The sequence below is a fragment of the Lissotriton helveticus genome, chromosome 8 (assembly GCF_964261635.1).
Source record: "Lissotriton helveticus chromosome 8, aLisHel1.1, whole genome shotgun sequence".
Classification (NCBI taxonomy): domain Eukaryota; kingdom Metazoa; phylum Chordata; class Amphibia; order Caudata; family Salamandridae; genus Lissotriton; species Lissotriton helveticus.
The window spans coordinates 213,507,797-213,526,090 of NC_136069.1; the positions used below are offsets into that span (position 1 = coordinate 213,507,797).

An 18,294-nucleotide genomic window follows, 5' to 3' on the forward strand; every position below is an offset into this window, starting at 1 on the left:
CTTCTGCACCTCTCTGGCGTCGAAGAACGTCGACCCGACGGCGAGCGTCGGCCCCTCGACGGCGAGCGTCTCCTTCTCGACGCCGAACGCCTCTTCCATGACGTCGAACGCCTTCATCTCGATGGTGACCTTCGCCTCGACGGCGACCTTCGCCTCGACGGTGAACTTCGCCTCGACGGCGACCTTCGCCTCGACGGCGATCTTCGTCTCGACGGCGAGCGTCTCCTCGACGCTGAACGCCTCCTCGGCGTCGAGGATCCCCTCGACGATGACCTTCTTCTCTTCGCCGACGGCGAAAAGCGGTGTCGCCTCGACGGCGAGCGCCTACGCCGGGTCACTTCTCGACGTCGAATACTCGACGACGACGCCGACAACGAAATCGTCAACGGTGACTTCGACGGCAGTCTATTCAGTTCACTCGACGCCGAGCGTCGACGCCGCTTCAACCCAGAGCTCTGGGGAGACGGGGAACAGACTGCAGTCATCCCTCTCAACGCCGTAGTCGGTGCAATCGACGCCGACGGAGAATGGGGACGCTTGCTGGTCTTCCTGCCCCTGGGGAGCCCCAGCATGGGCAGAGGAAGCCCTTCCAGACCCACCTTGTGCCTTCAGTCTTCTGTCTTCCAGGCCTTGGAGCCTGCCTGATCTTCAGTCTGTCCCTTAGGGTTCTGCTAGAGTAGCCCTGGCAGATGTCACACTCCTCTGGGACATGAGATGAGGGAAGGCAGATGATGCACAACTCGTGTGGGTCCGACTTGGCCTTCTTCCTCGAGCACTCCGGGCATTTGTCAAATAATGCAGGCATATTGGCAATAAAGAGTGCACCAAGACAAACACAAGGAAGAAACACCAAAGTACTTCAAGAAAAGCACTCAAAAAACTTGAAAACAGTGACAAATCACCAAATAAACCCTTGAAAAGGGAGAGCTCAATGCTCCAGGGTCCTGCTTGCAGGAGCTGGAAAAAAGAACTGAAACTAAAAAGGGACCTGCAGTCCAATCTGGGATACTGTGAGACTTCTGGAAAGTTCTCTTAAAGGCACAGTATCCTGTTATGAGCCACATAATGGCAGCCTATGGGGCTTGTCTGTCCACTTCTTCCTATCTATCATTCCAGAGGGTTTTGCTGTTAAAGGCAAGGTTTTTCTCTTAGAAAACCCTGGGCAGGCTGTGCTGTTTGTGGATTTTGGTGGAATTTCTAGTTGAAGTACTGGACAGTGTAGCCTGTGGATATAGGATGCATTATCTGTCTTTAAATTCTCTCTTAAGTGTCGATGCAGTTCTGCATGGTTTGACAGTTTAAGAGATTATTTTTGATTGCTCCGGGGTTCACGCACATGGGCGGGACTATTCACTAGATTATGACTATACACAGAGATCCCCTACTACAGAATTGCTGTTTTTGTAATTCCAATACCTGTGAGTTAGGTTTCCTTTCAGTACCTTATCCTTGTATTTATTTGCTTGTGCTCAATACCCTATAGTATTTACTACCGCCTACTTGAGGATCATGAGTAACGATTTCACATAAAACACTGCTAATCTGACAGTGAAGTATTAACGTATGAGTCTTTACTGCTGGCAAGCAAATGTATCAAAAGATAATATTGTTACTCATACCATCATCGGATGTTTTCTCACAAACTACACGAGTCAGCTCTCCAGTTTTTTCAAATTCGGGAGCACTTGCTTGTACTTGGAGGCAGTAAATAGTCCAGGGCTCCAAATTAGATAATGTTACAAAGCTTTGTTCTGTAGTTACGTTGTTCACCTGCAAGATTAAAATTTACCAGATTGAATATTTGAATTCATATACAAAAATATGGAGAAATTGTGGACAAATCTTGACAAAATAATAAAACTGTCCTCTCTCTGGCTACCAAGTCTCAATCACCAAAACAAGCATTTGCAATGCAATAGGTCTCGCATTTACGCGAGTTTGAGCTATTGGCATTGTAAATGACAATGCCTTCTTTTTATGTTTTTGTTTTTTAAAACATAAATAAAACACGTTATCCTTACAATGCCAATAGCTTAAACTTGCATAAATGCAAGACCTATTGCATTCCAAATGCTTGTGTCTATGATTTACACACAGCTGCACGTGCGTACGTTGCTTCTCAAGGTGCCATCTTAAAATCAGGCAAAACGTTTCCTGATGACTGCAACCCTCCAAACCATACGACGTAACAAACACATGGCACACTTTCGCCTTAAAGGAAGCATAAAGCCCATGCAGGCGAAACAGACCTGTAAAGGCATGATCTATTCAAGTATCGACATGGAGGAAGAAGGCACACACAGTGGGCGGGCTGCGGGAATGGGGGTAAGGGGAGGAGAAGGCATAACCACGGGAGGGAGGGGGGGTAAAGAAGGCACCAAAGCACGTCTTACCAGCAGTAAGAGAAAGTGAGCGTGTTTATGCTATGAAGATAACAAAAGCCGATAGCAAGTTAGGCGGCACAATATTAGATAAAAAAATAACGTGGCGAGATAACACAGCAATACGGAAAAAAGTTATAGCAAAAGGCAGATTCTGCATTAGGATTTAAACAGAAAGAGCAAATGTAGTTAGGATGTGTGCTAAAAATAGAGTTCTTGGCACACAAAAGAAATACAAAATACACTAAACAAGCAGCAATCATAAGAAGGCCTGAAAGTCAAGGAGTAGTTTATTTATTTATTTATAAAGTTTTATATAGAGCGAACTTGATCCCGAAGGATATCAGAGCGCTTTACAATTTGAGGCAAAGGTAACAAATCAGAACATTAGTCTAACATGGGGAATCTAACATACAAGCTGGGTGAACGAAGAATGTGCTAGACGATGGAGCACTATGACTCAAGGGGAGCAAAACTCAACAATCATGTACAGGAACAACAACCAAACCAAAAACAATGATCATATACAAGAACAACAATTGACACCATAGTATGTCCGATGTGCCACATTTCTCCTTTCTGCTCCTGATCAACACTTACACTCCTATCCACTCTTTCAACCATTCACTCTCTTGGCCCTTCCTATCTCTTGTCCAATCTGCTCTCACCGCATCCACATACTCCTGTCGCCTATCCAGTGATCAACAACAAACTCACCACAATTTTCAACGTGTCCATCACCACGGCCACCTTCCCCGACAAGTAGAAACACGCTGAAGTCAAAACCCTTTTCAAGAAACCATTTGCCTACCCCAGCAAAACCAAGAACTACTGTTCCATTTCTCTGCTCCCCATTCCCACCAAGGCCCTTGAAAAAACCGTCATCTGCCAACTCAAAGAACACCTTGAGAATGACCATCTGGTGGACATCTCCGAGTCAGGATTCCGCGCCAACCACAGCACCGAATACCGCCATCATCGTGGCCACAGACGACATCAGAGAGCAGTGGTGGCTCGTGACATTTGAAAGAGGTGGGCTTAAAAGTTATGGAAATGGCCGTCCCTTTTATTGTTTTTGTGGCTTGAGTGCTCAATATCATTTACTTAGCACGCTCTCAAATCCTGGAAGTCACTGCAGGGCTGTGAAGAGTGTAGGTGAGGTGTGTGAGATTTCTTTCGTCATTAGGGTGTGACTACACCCCTAGGTCCGTGACACCTCAACATGTTTGTGATCCACTACAATGGATTCCATGTACCGAGACCTACCTAACCGTGGTGTCAAAACAGAATTTATGCACCAATGTGAAATAGTCAACTCATACGTGCACATTCCCCTTCCAGCTGCTTACATTGCAAAATGTTGTTTTGCCAGATGCTTGAATCGACTTCTCGCAGAGGACCGTTTATGGTGGCTGGCAGTGTTTAATAGCAAAAACTGTGAAGCCAGCCTGGCACTCAGAGCACTGATATACATCTGCTCACGTCGCTGGTGTAAATGTAGAACTCGCGGTTTTTAATGAGCCAACGCGATCTGTGCTTGTCGTTTCAGGCAGTTCCTGTTAGTGCTGTCTGGTGCCTTTGATCCCTCTTGTGGGTGAGCCTTCTAGCGAGTAATAAAAGGGTACCGAGGACAAATCTTTTCTTCAAACGAAACACGGTTTTGTTTGACACTTTGTCACACACCTTATGCAGACAAAGCATGCAGAATAAATCTCCCACCAACGAGCAGAGGCCGCATACCACAAGGGGGACCCAGAGCCCGTGAAGGGCGAGATAAATCACCGAGAGGGAAGGGTCAATGGGTCTGATGAATAGGGATGCCATGCCTGTGCTGGAGGTGGGAGTGGGAGTGCAGAGCGACTACCTCCCTGGGAGAGAAAAGCAAGGGAACAAGTAAGGACATGCCGGATCTCACACGCTCGCACCTCCCCTCCCCGGCTCAGAGCTGCTGCTCGTCGAGCCCTCGGCACACAGACTGCAGCGGGCGAAGGACCCTGGCTCTGCACTCTAATAAGTGCCAACGAACAGCTGCCATGGTACTGTGCACTGCAGTGCCCTGGTGCTGCACCCTTCCCCCAACTCACACCATTCTAATTGTATTAGCTCCTCCCCCCGCCCCTCCGCGACTAAAAAGTACATTAAAACGAGCTGCAGTTCCATACCTCAGACGGAGGCATTGCGAGTTCTACACCTCGACCAAATTGGGCCTCTCTGCCTCCTCGAGCCATTCGCTCCTCCACGCCACTGTTTTGCTGTCATTGCATCCCTTCCCTTATCTTATCCAGAACCATAATTACAATTGCCATTTCATTTCCAAGATTTAGCAATCAGCACTATCGGGCACAGATAGACGCCTTGCTCCTGTCACCCTGATGAACTAACATCAGACCCCCCCCACTCCTCCCCACCCTCCGCCGTTCCTTGCACACCAAACTCAGCCCTCCCTCTGACAACATCAATTATTCCCCTCGGATCCTCTAAGCCAAGCAAAATAAGCGCTACTGCCCAGTGGGTGCTTTGCTCACTTCATGGCTCATGTATTTTGTCTTAGACATCGAAAAACAAGCAGTCGCATTACGGGCGGCGGGGGGGAGGACTGACAATGTTGGCAGGCTTGCAAAACATGATTTCATGCCCTCGAGTATTCCATTTTAGCCTAATTAAAAGCTCTGCTTTCTGGAGGGCGACTGGCCCGCTAAGCTTACACACTCACTTTCTGTTCCATGCTGTTACTAGAGTGTATGTCATCTTGTATTTCCCATGTATTTTGTTTCGATTGATTTTCTCGGGTCGACAACCTACCTGAAGCCTTTGCAGCGCCCCTGGGGAGAACTTCTCAAGCCCGGCCATGTCTGTCTCCATCCCCTCCATGTTGTGGGCCTCTTCACTTTTTTTTTTACTTCTCTGAGCACCTCCACTTCTTTCACGAGTGCTGTCTTCCACTCTTTGTTCTAGTGTAAGTTTTGTCTGTTAAAAGTCTGCGTCTATGACTTTGCCTTCCCTCTGAGTCTCTGCCACCAGATCCCTAAATCCAACTCTTCTCTTTTTTCCCGCCAGCACTAGTTTCATAACTAGCCGGCCCCCAAAGTGACGTCACAGGAAGAGTCGGGAATTAGGGCGGGAGAACTGTCTCCATGGAAACCACTGTTGTAATTGTATAATAACCAGGAAATGGTTATACAACCTTCAGTTTTTTCAGCAAAAAGGGCCAGTCCGTGTGTGGGGTAGCATTGTCTTGTTTCCTCTTGGAGCTCTGACTGACGCAGTGGCAAGTTATGAGTAGTTTCACTTGTACCCAGTGTTGCATGGCCGCTGTCCACGCAGTACTGGAAATAGAAAAAAGAAATCACCGCCGCAGCCCTGCTCCGTGAAAACCGGAAGTCAGGCACTTTTGGCTGAGACGGGGGCGGGGCCTGCAATCCGGCAGGAAGTCCCACCCGCCGCCGCCGAGGAAGAAGTGAAGCCGGCCGACTGATGGCCTCTCCACAGCCCGGGGCTCCCATGAGCTGAGGTGAGTCCCGGGGCTGCCAACAGCAAAACAGCCAGAGTGTTGCAGGGCTCCCAGGTGCTGGAGGGAGCCCCGGAAGTGAAGTCCTGCCCCCTGGTGCAGCGACGAGACGAGACTGCCGCAGAGAGGAGCCCGATCCCCAGCAACAGCCCGGTGAGTGCCCGACCAGCGCTGCAGAGGAGACACGGAACACGCCGAAAGAGCCCGGTAAGTGGGAGGGGGTGGGGGTGTGTACGCGCGTGTGTCTGTGTGTGTTCGAATGTGTCTGTGCGTGTGTCTGTGTGTGTGCGCGTGGGTCTGCGTGTGTGTATGCAGTGTGTGTGTGCCTGTGTATGCGTGTGGCTGTGTATGTGCGCATGCGTGAGTGTGGAGTGTGTTTGCGCATGGGAATGAGGCACGAGAGGGGCACGGCGTCGTGCGCGCCCACGAGGTGAAATCTGCCCTCTGCGCTCGTGCACCCTCTCGTGTCCACATTCCCAAATACGTGTCACAATAGTTGTCTAGCTGACAGCAATCAATGCTTTCGCATTGAATGCAGGTCAGCTCGACCTAAAAAGGATGATTTAATATGCACACTTAAAGCATTATGGAAAAAGGAATGGTGAGTGTGCAGGGCCTATTAGGCATTTAGACTTCAGATGCCAATGGCCGTAATCTCTTGAGGCTTTACAGAGTGCTGTTGGTGTATTTGTGGGCAGCAATGTATTGTTGCTGATTCATACTCAGACTGGTTTCATTTTTTATCTTGTGTTGCCCGTATTTTGTTAAGAACACACATCACTACAAAGTGTCAATGTGTACTAGGAAGCGCTATGGATAAGACACTGGGCATCTCAGAGGTTTCCAGTGATTTGTAAAAGGTCAGATGATTAGGCCTGTGCCTGAGGAAACCTGAATGTGAGTGCCACAATTTAGGTACCAGCACTGAACAAGATTGCACTCTTAGGTGGCACTTCTTAAAACTGGGGCAGATCAAGGGCAGCTCAGATGAAAAGCAAACATTTTTGTGCAACTTAGGCTTTAAGATGGTCCTTGGTAAGGCGCAGCTTAATTGAGGTAGGGGGGCACACCTTTTGCCTCTCCTGAGGAAATGCCAGGAGTAGCAGGGAGCAAGCTAGAGGCCACAGCTGCGACCTCTGACTACCCCCAAATGACGTCCATGACTAAACACCCACAGGCTGCAGCAATGAAGGCAGATATCCAGCTAATTCTAAAAGCCACATTGCTAACTGACTTTGCTAAATCTCTTAAAAAGCTATATAAAATACTGAAATGCAAATTACAAAAAACATTAAGATTTAAAAAAAATCATATTAAAACAATAAAATGCTTTTCTTGTTACCTGTGAAGAGGTGTCCTTTTTCCAGTATCGTACAATGTACATCCAGGAGCCATAGATTTGTGATAGGCACCTCTGCTCAGGCTCATATACAGGACATTCAAAGCTTAAATCCAGAAATCCTGTTCTTGATTTCACAACTAGGTCCGATGGGGGACCAATGATGGCTGTAAAAAGAATGATAATAAAAATACTTAATGGCAGATGAAGAAAATCATATCCAATAACACATTTAGTATGCGTACATGTTATTTAAAAAAGCATATACTCTGCAATGAAAAAACACTAACACTCTTGGTCCACCTTGCAAACATAACAAACCCAATGCACTATTCTTGACCTCATAAATGATGTCACATATCACGTCACAAAAGATGCCATCTTTAACACTACTGAAGGTACCAGTGAAGATACTCATTGCCCCTGGTCTCAAATGTAATTGTGCCTAGCAGGCTCTAGGCACACAGCTCAGCTTTAAACCAAACCTGGGCTCAGCATCACTTCCCTCTGAGCCAGCTTGGAACGGGTTTGGGTGTGTGCCCTACACTCTTGGTCTTTAATATAACAGTTTTTTTTTATCTCAGTCAACAGGTGCTGTGGTGAACTTCTTACTTTTCAGCAATTACTTACATAACTGACTTCTTGCAGAATTGTCAGTATAGTTTCAAAAATAAGTAGATGCAATTCAGGTGAGCTTCAATTTATCTTAAGACTCAGAATATGATCAGAGGTTCATTCGATAGGATGGTGACTAAAGTCGCCGCAAAATAGAAAAACTTTCGGGCTCCATGGCCTAATCTATTGGCATCCTTGAGAATACTGACTGGGGGATACAGACCCGGGGCACAGGGTGACTGAGAGGTGGGATACTGTTTGGTCTCCCTGTATCACTGAGATACTGCGGAAGCTGACAGCGGTCTTGGAGTCAGATGGGAAGGCATGGATGGAAGAAGGGTCTTTGGAAAGGAGATGGTCCTCAGCCTGGAGCAGTCCGCATGACGTCTGCAACTTAGCGGGAGGAGAAGAATAGCTAGATCTGCAGACTTGGAACTCAGATGAGGCCTGATGAGTAGAGGAAGTTGGGTGTACTTAGAAGAATCCAGGCGATATAAGGAGATGCCGTTGGTGGATATGGTAACAGAGTAGCTGGTGGGACCACCCCGACCAGGAGGTCAGTGATTGAATAGTCCAGTGCGTGGTAGGTATGGGGCTGACAAGCTGTAGGAATCTTCGTAAAAGTTCCTTGGCCGGTGGCAGCTGCCCACTGCCATGGCTCCCAGTGACTTGGGGCCTCTGTGAGTGGCGAGGCCAGCAGCACAGGAGAAGTTGCGAGGCACTGCATGGTGGCTAGAGAGGCTGGGCTGATCCCTGCCAGCACTGATTTTTGTGGATAGGCCTACCCCTGGAAGAGGATTTATTGTGAGTTGCACTGAATTGGATTGAACTCCTTTTAGATGCTAACTGAGAAGCAGAACAGGGGTAGGTGGAGCAGGAAGGCCCAGTGGACAAGAACAGCATATCCAGAACAGGGGCGGGAAATTGAGAGGGGGCAGCCGAGAAGGTACTGCTTAACTGATCCTGTTCAGGGGCTCTTTGAACACAATATATACCCTTTTGCTTTGGTACCCTGTAGGAATGATGGGACAAGACTGAGCATCTAAAACCCAGACACTACATACTTCTGATAGGTATGCCTGAAGGGCTCTGCCATGCGGATGCTCACAACTCTAACAAAACAAAGACAAGATCCTATGCTTGGGGATGTTTTGACAGCTGTGGGAGAAACCAGGAGAGCACTGGAACAAAACACAGTGGTCAATGATATCAAGCTCTGGAGAAGAGACTTTAATGAAACAAGCATTTGCAATACAATTGGTCTAGTCTTCGGGACCATATAAGTATTTAGCCATGCGACTCTTCATCCTGGGTGCTGCAACATCTACTGTCTTAGAATTTTTTTATGACCTGTTCCTTGGTCATTTAGACAGAGGCACTGCCGGGGCAGCATGTCTGCCCTGGGAGGAAAAGGTGTAACCTGTCCTCCCACATTTCTGCATTGTTGGCAGAAGTCCAACAAACCCAGACAAAAACAATACATGTTCGGTATCACGTACTGAAAGTCGTACACAGAAGATTCTGTCGGTAGTGGCGTCTCTTGTTGGCGCTAATTCAGAAAGCACATCATGTTGGTGGTCACCTCTGCATCATGAGGCTGTTCAAGTTCAAGTTCAGTAATTTGTATAGCGCACTACTCACCCAGAGGGTCTCAAGGCGCTTGAGAGAGGGTGGGTGCATTATTTATCGAATAGCCATGTTTTAAGCTGTTTTCTGAAGGAGAGGTGGTTCTGTGTGAGGCGGAGGTGAGTGGGGAGGGAGTTCCAGGTCTTGGCCGCTAAGTAGGAGAAGGATCTTCCTCCCATGGTGGATCTATGGATGCGCGGAATTGCGGCGAGGGCTTGATTGGTTGATCGTAGTTGGCAGGTGGGTGTGTAGAAGGACAGTCGAGTGTTGAGGCATTCAGGTCCTAGGTCGTAGAGGGCCTTGTGTGCGTGGGTGAGGAGACGGAATGTTATTCTCTTGTTGACGGGGAGCCAATGGAGGTCTTTCAGGTGGCCGGAGATGTGAGCTTGACGAGGTATGTCCAGTATGAGTCTGGCTGAGGCGTTTTGGATGCGTTGGAGTTTTTTCTGTAGTTTAGCTGTGGTTCCGGCGTAAAGGGTATTTCCGTAGTCAAGTCGGCTCGTGACCAGTGCGTGGGTGACTGTCTTTCTTGTTTCGGTGGGGATCCAGCGGAAGATTTTTAGAGTATGCGTAGGATGTTGAAGCAAGAAGATGAGACAGCGTTGACTTGTCTGGTCATTGAGAGGGAGGAGTCTAGGATGAAGCCTAGGTTACGTGCGTCATCTGTGGGAATGGGTGCTGTACCCAGGGCCGGTGGCCACCAAGAGTCGTCCCAGGCAGAGGGGGATGATCCTAAGATGAGGACTTCCGTTTTGTCCGACTTTAGTTTTAAACGACTGTTCTTCATCCACTCGGCTACTTCTTTCATTCCTTCGTGTAGATTGGTTTTGGCGGTGCTTGGGTCTTTGGTGAGGGAGAGGATTAGCTGGGTGTCGTCTGCGTATGAGATGATGTTGAGGTTGTGTTGTCGCGCGATGAATGCGAGGGGACTCATGTACACGTTGAAAAGGGTGGGACTGAGAGATGATCCTTGTGGTACGCCGCAGATGACTTCGGTGGCCTCTGATTTGAATGGGGGGAGGCGGACTCTCTGGGTTCTTCCGGCGAGGAACGAGATGATCCAGTCCAAAGCTTTTCCTTGAATTCCGACGTTGCTGAGGCGTTGTATGAGGGTGCTATGGCAGACTGTGTCGAAGGCGGCGGAGAGGTCGAGTAGTATGGGGGCAGCTGTTTCTCCGTTGTCCAGTAGTGTTCGGATGTCGTCAGTTGCTGCGATGAGGGCGGTTTCGGTGCTATGTTTGGCTCGGAAGCCGGCTTGTGAAGCGTCGAGGGATTTGTTGGATTCGAGGAAGGTGGCGAGCTGGCTGTTGACGGCTTTTTCGATGACTTTGGCAGGGAATGGGAGGAGCGAGATGGGGCGGTAGTTCTTGAGTTCCGTGGGGTCAGCTGTGGGTTTCTCCAAAAGGGCGCTTAGTTCGGCGTGTTTCCAGCTTTCCGGGAAGGTAGCGGAGTTGAGGGAGCAGTTGATGACATCGCGGAGATGGGGTGCGATGATGGAGTCTGCTTTATTGAAAATGTGGTAGGGACAAGGGTCGGTAGGCGAACCTGAGTGGATGGAGTTCATCAGGCGGATGGTGTCTTCAGTAGTGATTGGGTTCCAGGCGTAGAGGTTGTTAGGGTGTTGTTTAGGTTCGGAGGTGGGTGGGGTGGACTGTTCTTCGGGCTGGTTTTCAAAGCTGTTATGTATGTCGGCGATTTTGTTGTGGAAGAAAGAGGATAAAGAGTCGCAGAGGCCTTGGGAGGGAGTGATGTCGTTGGAGCCGGCGGAGGGGTTGGTAAATTCTTTGACGATGTTAAATAGTTCCTTGCTGTTGTGGGCGTTGTTGTCGAGACGATCCTTGAATGCTGATTGTTTGGTGGATCGGATCAATTGGTGGTGTTTGCGTGTGGCGTCCTTGAAGGTGGCAAGGTTGTCATTGGTTGGTTTTTTCTCCAGGTTTTCTCGAGAGTACGACATAACTTCTTGGATTTCTTAATGTCATCGTTGAACCAGGGGGCCTTTTTGCTACCTTGTTTGATTTGATGGTTTTTCAAGGGCGCTAATTCGTCAGCGCTGTGGGAGATCCATTGTGTGAATTTGCTGGCCGCTTGGTTTGGGTCCGATGATATGGCGGGAGGGTTTTGGTTAAGTGAAGTGAAGAGTTGGTCGCTGGTGATTTTGTTCCAATTTCTTCGAGGAATAGGTTGTGGAGGGTTGTGGGTCGTGGTCTGTTTGTAGCTGACGTGAACGCAGCTGTGGTCCGTCCAATGGAGAGTTGTGGTGTGATCGAAGGAGATGTGTTTGCTGGAGCAGAAGATGGGGTCGAGCGTGTGTCCGGCCAAGTGGGTGGGGGTGTCGACGAGTTATTTTAGTCCGAGATTGGCCAGGTTGTCCAGAAGGGTGGAGGTGTTGCTGTCGTTTTTCTTTTCCAGGTGGAAGTTGAGGTCTCCTAGTAGGATGTAGTTCTCGGAGGTGAGGGCATGTGGGCTGATGAAGTCCGTGATGTCTTCGCTGAATTGTGTGCGGGTTCCTGATGGTCTGTAGATGAGGGTGCCTCTGAGTGTGGTCCTGGGGTCGGTGTGGATCTGGAAGTGAAGGTGTTCGGCGGTAGCGAGGTTATCGTCGGAGCTGGTCGTGATTCGGATGGTGTTCTTATGGACAATGGCGATGCCTCCTCCTGTTTGGTTGGTGCGGTCCTTACGGGTGATCTTGTAGCCGTCCGGGATGGCTATGGCGATGTCAGGCGCTGATGAGACGTTCAGCCATGTTTCTGTAAGGAAGGCGACGTCCGGAGTGGTAGTGTCGAGTAGGTCCCAGAGTTCCGTGGCGTGTCTGTGGACCGATCGGGTGTTGAGCAGGATGCACTTCAGGAAGTTAGAGTTGGAGCTGTGTTTGGAGTTAGTGGATTTGGTGTGGGTCCTGATGCAGGCGAACTTGCAGGAGTGGCAGGTGAAGGGTCCATGGGTGTGTCCAGGGGTAGCCTCACAGCATTGTGGCGTTCGACCGGGGTTCAGGGCTAAGAGGGTTGCGGCGTCGTAGGATATGCGGGCGGAAGGAATGAAGCGGGGACCAGGGGGTCTGGCGCTGGGCGCGGTCCAAGCACGGACGGGCGTAGACGGGCTTACCTTTGGCGCGCCTTCGGCGCGCATGGGGCGCGAACGCTGCGCGCTGAAGCATCTGTCATAAGTGGATAGTGAAGGGGAGGGGCGAGGGAGGGTCAGCTGGGAGGCGGGAGCGGGTGGAGATCAGGGCAGGGGGCAGAACAACAACAACAAAATGGCAGCTAGCAGCCAATATCTAAACAAGACTGGGGCACAATCCAAAATAGAGCGATGCAAATGGCGGAGGCGCAGGCACGATCAGGCACAAATAAAACTGCAGGCAGCACAGCACAAGTTCTAATGTCGGACAAGCGCACCTTGGCAGTCGAGCGCTACGATCTAATTAACCTCAGCAGATATTATAAATAATGCTAAGCAGGCGGGGCAATCTAGCGTTACGAACTAGGTTAGATAATTATACAGGCTTAAGCAGTAGGCGAGATAGGCACTCAGCAGCCTACGATACCAGGTGAGGAGGCTGGGAGCAGCGTGTGGAGCGACCGCTTCTGCTGGGAGCAGGACGGTCACAGCGCTACCACGGCAGAGCGAGGAGATCAGTATCAGTGGGAGGGAGGGTCAGCTGGGAGGCGGGAGCGGGTGGAGATCAGGGCAGGGGGCAGAACAACAACAACAAAATGGCAGCAAGCAGCCAATATCTAAACAAGACTGGGGCACAATCCAAAATAGCGCGATGCAAATGGCGGAGGCGCAGACACGATCAGGCACAAATAAAACTGCAGGCAGCACAGCACAAGTTCTAATGTCGGACAAGCGCACCTTGGCAGTCGAGCGCTACGATCTAATTAACCTCAGCAGATATTATAAATAATGCTAAGCAGGCGGGGCAATCTAGCGTTACGAACTAGGTTAGATAATTATACAGGCTTAAGCAGTAGGCGAGATAGGCACTCAGCAGTCTACGATACCAGGTGAGGAGGCTGGGAGCAGCGTGTGGAGCGACCGCTTCTGCTGGGAGCAGGACGGTCACAGCGCTACCACGGCAGAGCGAGGAGATCAGTATCAGTGGGAGGGAGGGTCAGCTGGGAGGCGGGAGCGGGTGGAGATCAGGGCAGGGGGCAGAACAACAACAACAAAATGGCAGCAAGCAGCCAATATCTAAACAAGACTGGGGCACAATCCAAAATAGCGCGATGCAAATGGCGGAGGCGCAAGCACGATCAGGCACAAATAAAACTGCAGGCAGCACAGCACAAGTTCTAATGTCGGACAAGCGCACCTTGGCAGTCGAGCGCTACGATCTAATTAACCTCAGCAGATATTATAAATAATGCTAAGCAGGCGGGGCAATCTAGCGTTACGAACTAGGTTAGATAATTATACAGGCTTAAGCAGTAGGCGAGATAGGCACTCAGCAGTCTATGATACCAGGTGAGGAGGCTGGGAGCAGTGTGTGGAGCGACCGCTTCTGCTGGGAGCAGGACGGTCACAGCGCTACCACGGCAGAGCGAGGAGATCAGTATCAGTGGGAGTATCAGGAGGCTCCCTGTCACAGGGTCACCACGTTCCCAGCTCTGACACGTTTCCATTTAACAAATGGTGCTCTGGGGACATTAGTCCAGTTTTGAATTTTTTGAGCTCCTATTGGTTGCGCCGGTATACTATACTATATGAACACCCAGGTCTCCAAATGATGGCTACCTGTGAGCTGGAGCCACTGCAAGCAAAACATAAATGGAAAAGCATCACCAGATTAGGTTGTCATGACACACTACCAGACAGCGTGAGATTTTAGTTTTTGCATTGCTCTTTTTGTGGTACCCAAGGCTGAGGAAGCATGTGTGAGGGTGTTCTTCGAGCTGGTGGTGAGTGCACGTTAATAGTAGGTCTGAGTAACAGGAAACAGATGGGCTTCACATCCGGCATCAGTCATAGGCAGGCATAAACTGGTAACTTCCTTCATGAACGCTATGGAGGAAGAGTCCTCCTTTGCTCTGCGTTCTTTGAACCCAGAGCAGTGTTCCTTTTGGGGCGCTTTTGAGTCCTTTAGCAGATGCAGCAGTGATAATTACAAATTGCTGTTCCATGTTACACTTGGAGACATGACAACTGTTAACATACAGACATGTTGCTCCATAGCGCTGCTAATAGCTGCCATATGATATACTCCGATTTCACTATACTTTCCTTATCTTCTATAGAAAGATGACAGGTTAAATGAAAATGAAATCCAGTATTTGTAAAGTGCACAATTACCCCAGGGTGTCAAGGCGCTGGGGGCTGTCGGGTAGATTAAGCAAGCTAGAGTCACATGGTGCTGGACTAACCTGCCGCCGGCACCGGGGACCGAACCACAAACCCCGTGGTCTAGAGTCAGGCGCCCTGGCCGCTGTGCCACACCTCTTCCCTATGGTTGCATTTCCCCACCAACATTCAACCCTGCTGTTTTTACACAGAGCTTCACAGCAGATGCATTAACCAGCTGAGCTATCTCAAGCACGTCCACATACGTGGAATGCATAATATGCGAGTATGTTAGCTTTTTTGTTGGGTACTTATAAAGGCCACCTGGTTTCTGAGGGGTGTGCATGTATGTCTGCAATTCTCTGAAAAGGATGGCCCTGCACGCCCTGTTAGATCTTGCTTTTCCTTTTTCCAATGGGGAAATTCTTGCCGATTGAAATGGCTTTAGGCAAAAGAATGCAGCAGGACCACATGTGACCTTTGCAGCAGCCCGCCCAAAAACACAGTGCTAGCTGCGGAATTTTCCCTGAAAGTTTTTGAAGAAGGGCAAAAGGGATGCACTGGTTACTTACCCAATGCCTGCCTTCATGTCAAACTGGAGATCAGACAATACATTGCGCTTGTGTTCTGCTTCCTCGTCAGGCTGCATTGTGGTAGGTTAACCAGGAATTATGCTGAATTACACTTCCAAATGCAAAAAGAACAATTGATGGTCAGAATACAGAACAATGTCATACATTCACCCCAGTACAGAGATCTGGGCCTAAATCCATCTTTTTTTTGCTCACCATACCATTCCAGTTTGGACCCAGCCATATGCAAATCAGTCTTGACCCTGCACCCATCAATTGTGTGTCTTTTGCTTTCTCGCCCTAAGTGAGCCAGGAATGCCCAGACGTGGGTCCTGTGCTCACTGTGCCACTGGAATCAAGCTATCCTGGGTGAAGAGGGGTGAAACCCGGGAAGCGGTCCTAGGATGCTTGTTTCGGGTCCAGGGAGGACCTGGCTTGGCAGTTCGGGCTGGATTGTTACCATGAGGCACGGGGTCAAGACTGATTTGCATATGGCCAGGTCTAAACTGGGGTGGCATGGTGAGCAAAATAATGATGGACTTAACCCAGATCTCTTGACTGGGGGTGAATGTTTTGATTTGTCTGCATTCCGTCCATCAATTGTGTGTCTTTTGCTTTCTCGCCCTAAGGGAGCCAGGTATGCCCAGACGTGGGTCCTGGGCTGACTGTGCCACTGGAATCAAGCTATCCTGGCTGAAGAGGGGTGAAACCCCCAAACCAGTCCTAGGATGCTTGTTTCCGGTCCAGGGAGGACCTGGCTTGACAGTTCAGGCTGGACTGTTCCCATGAGGCACAGAGTCAAGACTGATTTGCATATGGCCAGGTCTAAACTGGGGTGGCATGGTGAGCAAAAGAATGATGGATTTAACCCAGATCTCTTGACTGGGGGTGAATGTTTTGATTTGTTCTGCATCCGTCTATCAATTGTGTGTCTTTCGCTTTCCGCTTTAAGTGCGCAAGGTATACCCAGATGTCGGTCCTGGGCTCACTGTGCCACTGGAATCAAGCTATCCTGGCTGAAGAGGGGTGAAACCTCGAAACCAGTCCTGGAATGCTTGTTTCTGGTCCAGGGAGGACCTGGCTTGGCAGTTCGGGCTGGACTGTTCCCATGAGTCACAGGGTCAAGACTGATTTGCATATGGCCAGGTCTAAACTGTGGTGGCATGGTGAGCAAAAGAATGATGGATTTAACCCAGATCTCTTGACTGGGGGTGAATGTTTTGATTTGTTCTGCATTCCGTCCATCAATTGTGTGTCATTTGAATTATACTTCCAGGCTCTGTCATTGTGCAATTACAGCCAGTAGTCGAAGTGGGCGGGATCGGCAGGGCACGCCATGCCCCAACTTTTGTAATTTTAATGGAATCCATTCTCCTACATTTTTATTTCAAAAATGCGTCCCAGTGCTGCAGAAATAGCCAAGGCCTATAGATAAGGCTCGGCCGTTTATGCCCGTGCGGAGACAAGCAGGGTGGACTCAGTCTTTTTCTTCTTGCCCAGAGAAGGAAAGGGCAATGTCCACTTCTCTTGCTCTAATGCCAGAAGCTACCCCCCTTTCTCCTACTCCCTCTCTTAATGTCTCTGTCTCGCTCCTTCTCAATTACTGAAAACTGAATCAGGAAACGGCTCTAACCTTCTCTTTTCTCTCCTTTCCTTCATCCGTTCCACTGTGGAATGGATCAAAAAAAGAAAGAACCACTTTTCCTGGAAATATCCTCTTTTTCTGAAATTTTTCGATTCCAAAGTGCAGCCTCATGACGGAGAGAAAAAAAGTTTCAAAATATGAAAAATAACTAAATAAATTAAGACAGAGTGGTTGCAAAGTGACTAGATTGGTTTTATTCACACCCAAATAAATTAGTGTCACTTTACAGAGTTTGTCACTGAAGCACTACATTAGTTTTCTCATCTCTCTTTAAACAACATTGTTTTCCTTGGGGGGATGTGGAGGGGGGGGGGAGGCACCATTCCTGGAGGTACTACAATACCTTGTTGATGTGTGGAGTGGAACACGTTAAGGGGTTTATTACGATATCGGTTGGAGTTGCCTCTGACCAACATCGTCTCGGTCTCGGGACTGAGGTACCTCCAGTCGGCAGTCCTGAACGACTCATTATAGTGCAACCGAACACTGTTTGGTCGGATACACACATTTCTCTCAATTACGGAAAACTGAATCAGGAAACGGCTCTAACCCTCTCTTTTCTCTCCTTTCCTTCATCCGTTCCACTGTGGAATGGATCAAAAAAAAGAAAGAACCACTTTTCCTGGAAATATCCTCTTTTTCTGACATTTTTCTATTCCAAAGTGCAGCCTCAGGACGGAGAGAAAAAAAGTTTCAAAATATGAAAAATAACTAAATAAATTAAGACAGAGTGGTTGCAAAGTGACTAGATTGGTTTTATTCACACCCAAATAAATTAGTGTCACTTTACAGAGTTTGTCACTGAAGCACTACATTAGTTTTCTCATCTCTCTTTAACCTTTTCAGTGTGACCGCGTTTCCCCCTCCGGTGCTGGGCCCTAATAGAAACGGGCGTGGTCATGACGGAACGGTTCCGTCATGAGCACAGCTCAACCGTAGCTCATGACGGAACCGTTCCGTCATGAGCATGGAAGGGGTTAAACAACATTGTTTTCCTTATGGGATGTGGGGGGGGGTGGGGGGGGGATGCACCATTCCTGGAGGTACTACAATACCTTGTTGATGTGTGGAGTGGAACACGTTAAGGGGTTTATTACGATATCGGTTGGAGTTGCCTCTGACCAACATCGTCTCGGTCTCGGGACTGACGTACCTCCAGTCGGCAGTCCTGAACGACTCATTATAGTGCAACCGAACACTGTTTGGTCGGATACACACATTTCTCTATAGGAGCTTGGGTTTCGGTCGGTTAACAGGCTCACAAAAAGAAATGGGTGTGTATGTAAAACCCTGCACCCTGTGGCAGGCACCCCATGTGCCTCCCA

General features: G+C 49.0%; 1 protein-coding gene across 1 annotated transcript in view; it reads right to left on the minus strand.

Moving 5' to 3' along the window:
* IL10RB (interleukin 10 receptor subunit beta) overlaps positions 1-18,294 on the minus strand; it is a 219,040-nt gene that overhangs the window by 75,953 nt on the left and 124,793 nt on the right. The window contains exons 5-6 of the mRNA XM_078656954.1: positions 7,232-7,395; positions 1,620-1,770 (exon numbers count right to left, since the gene is read on the minus strand). Of these exons, the coding sequence (XP_078513080.1) occupies positions 1,620-1,770; positions 7,232-7,395 (315 nt within the window). The remainder of the gene's footprint in view (positions 1-1,619; positions 1,771-7,231; positions 7,396-18,294) is intronic.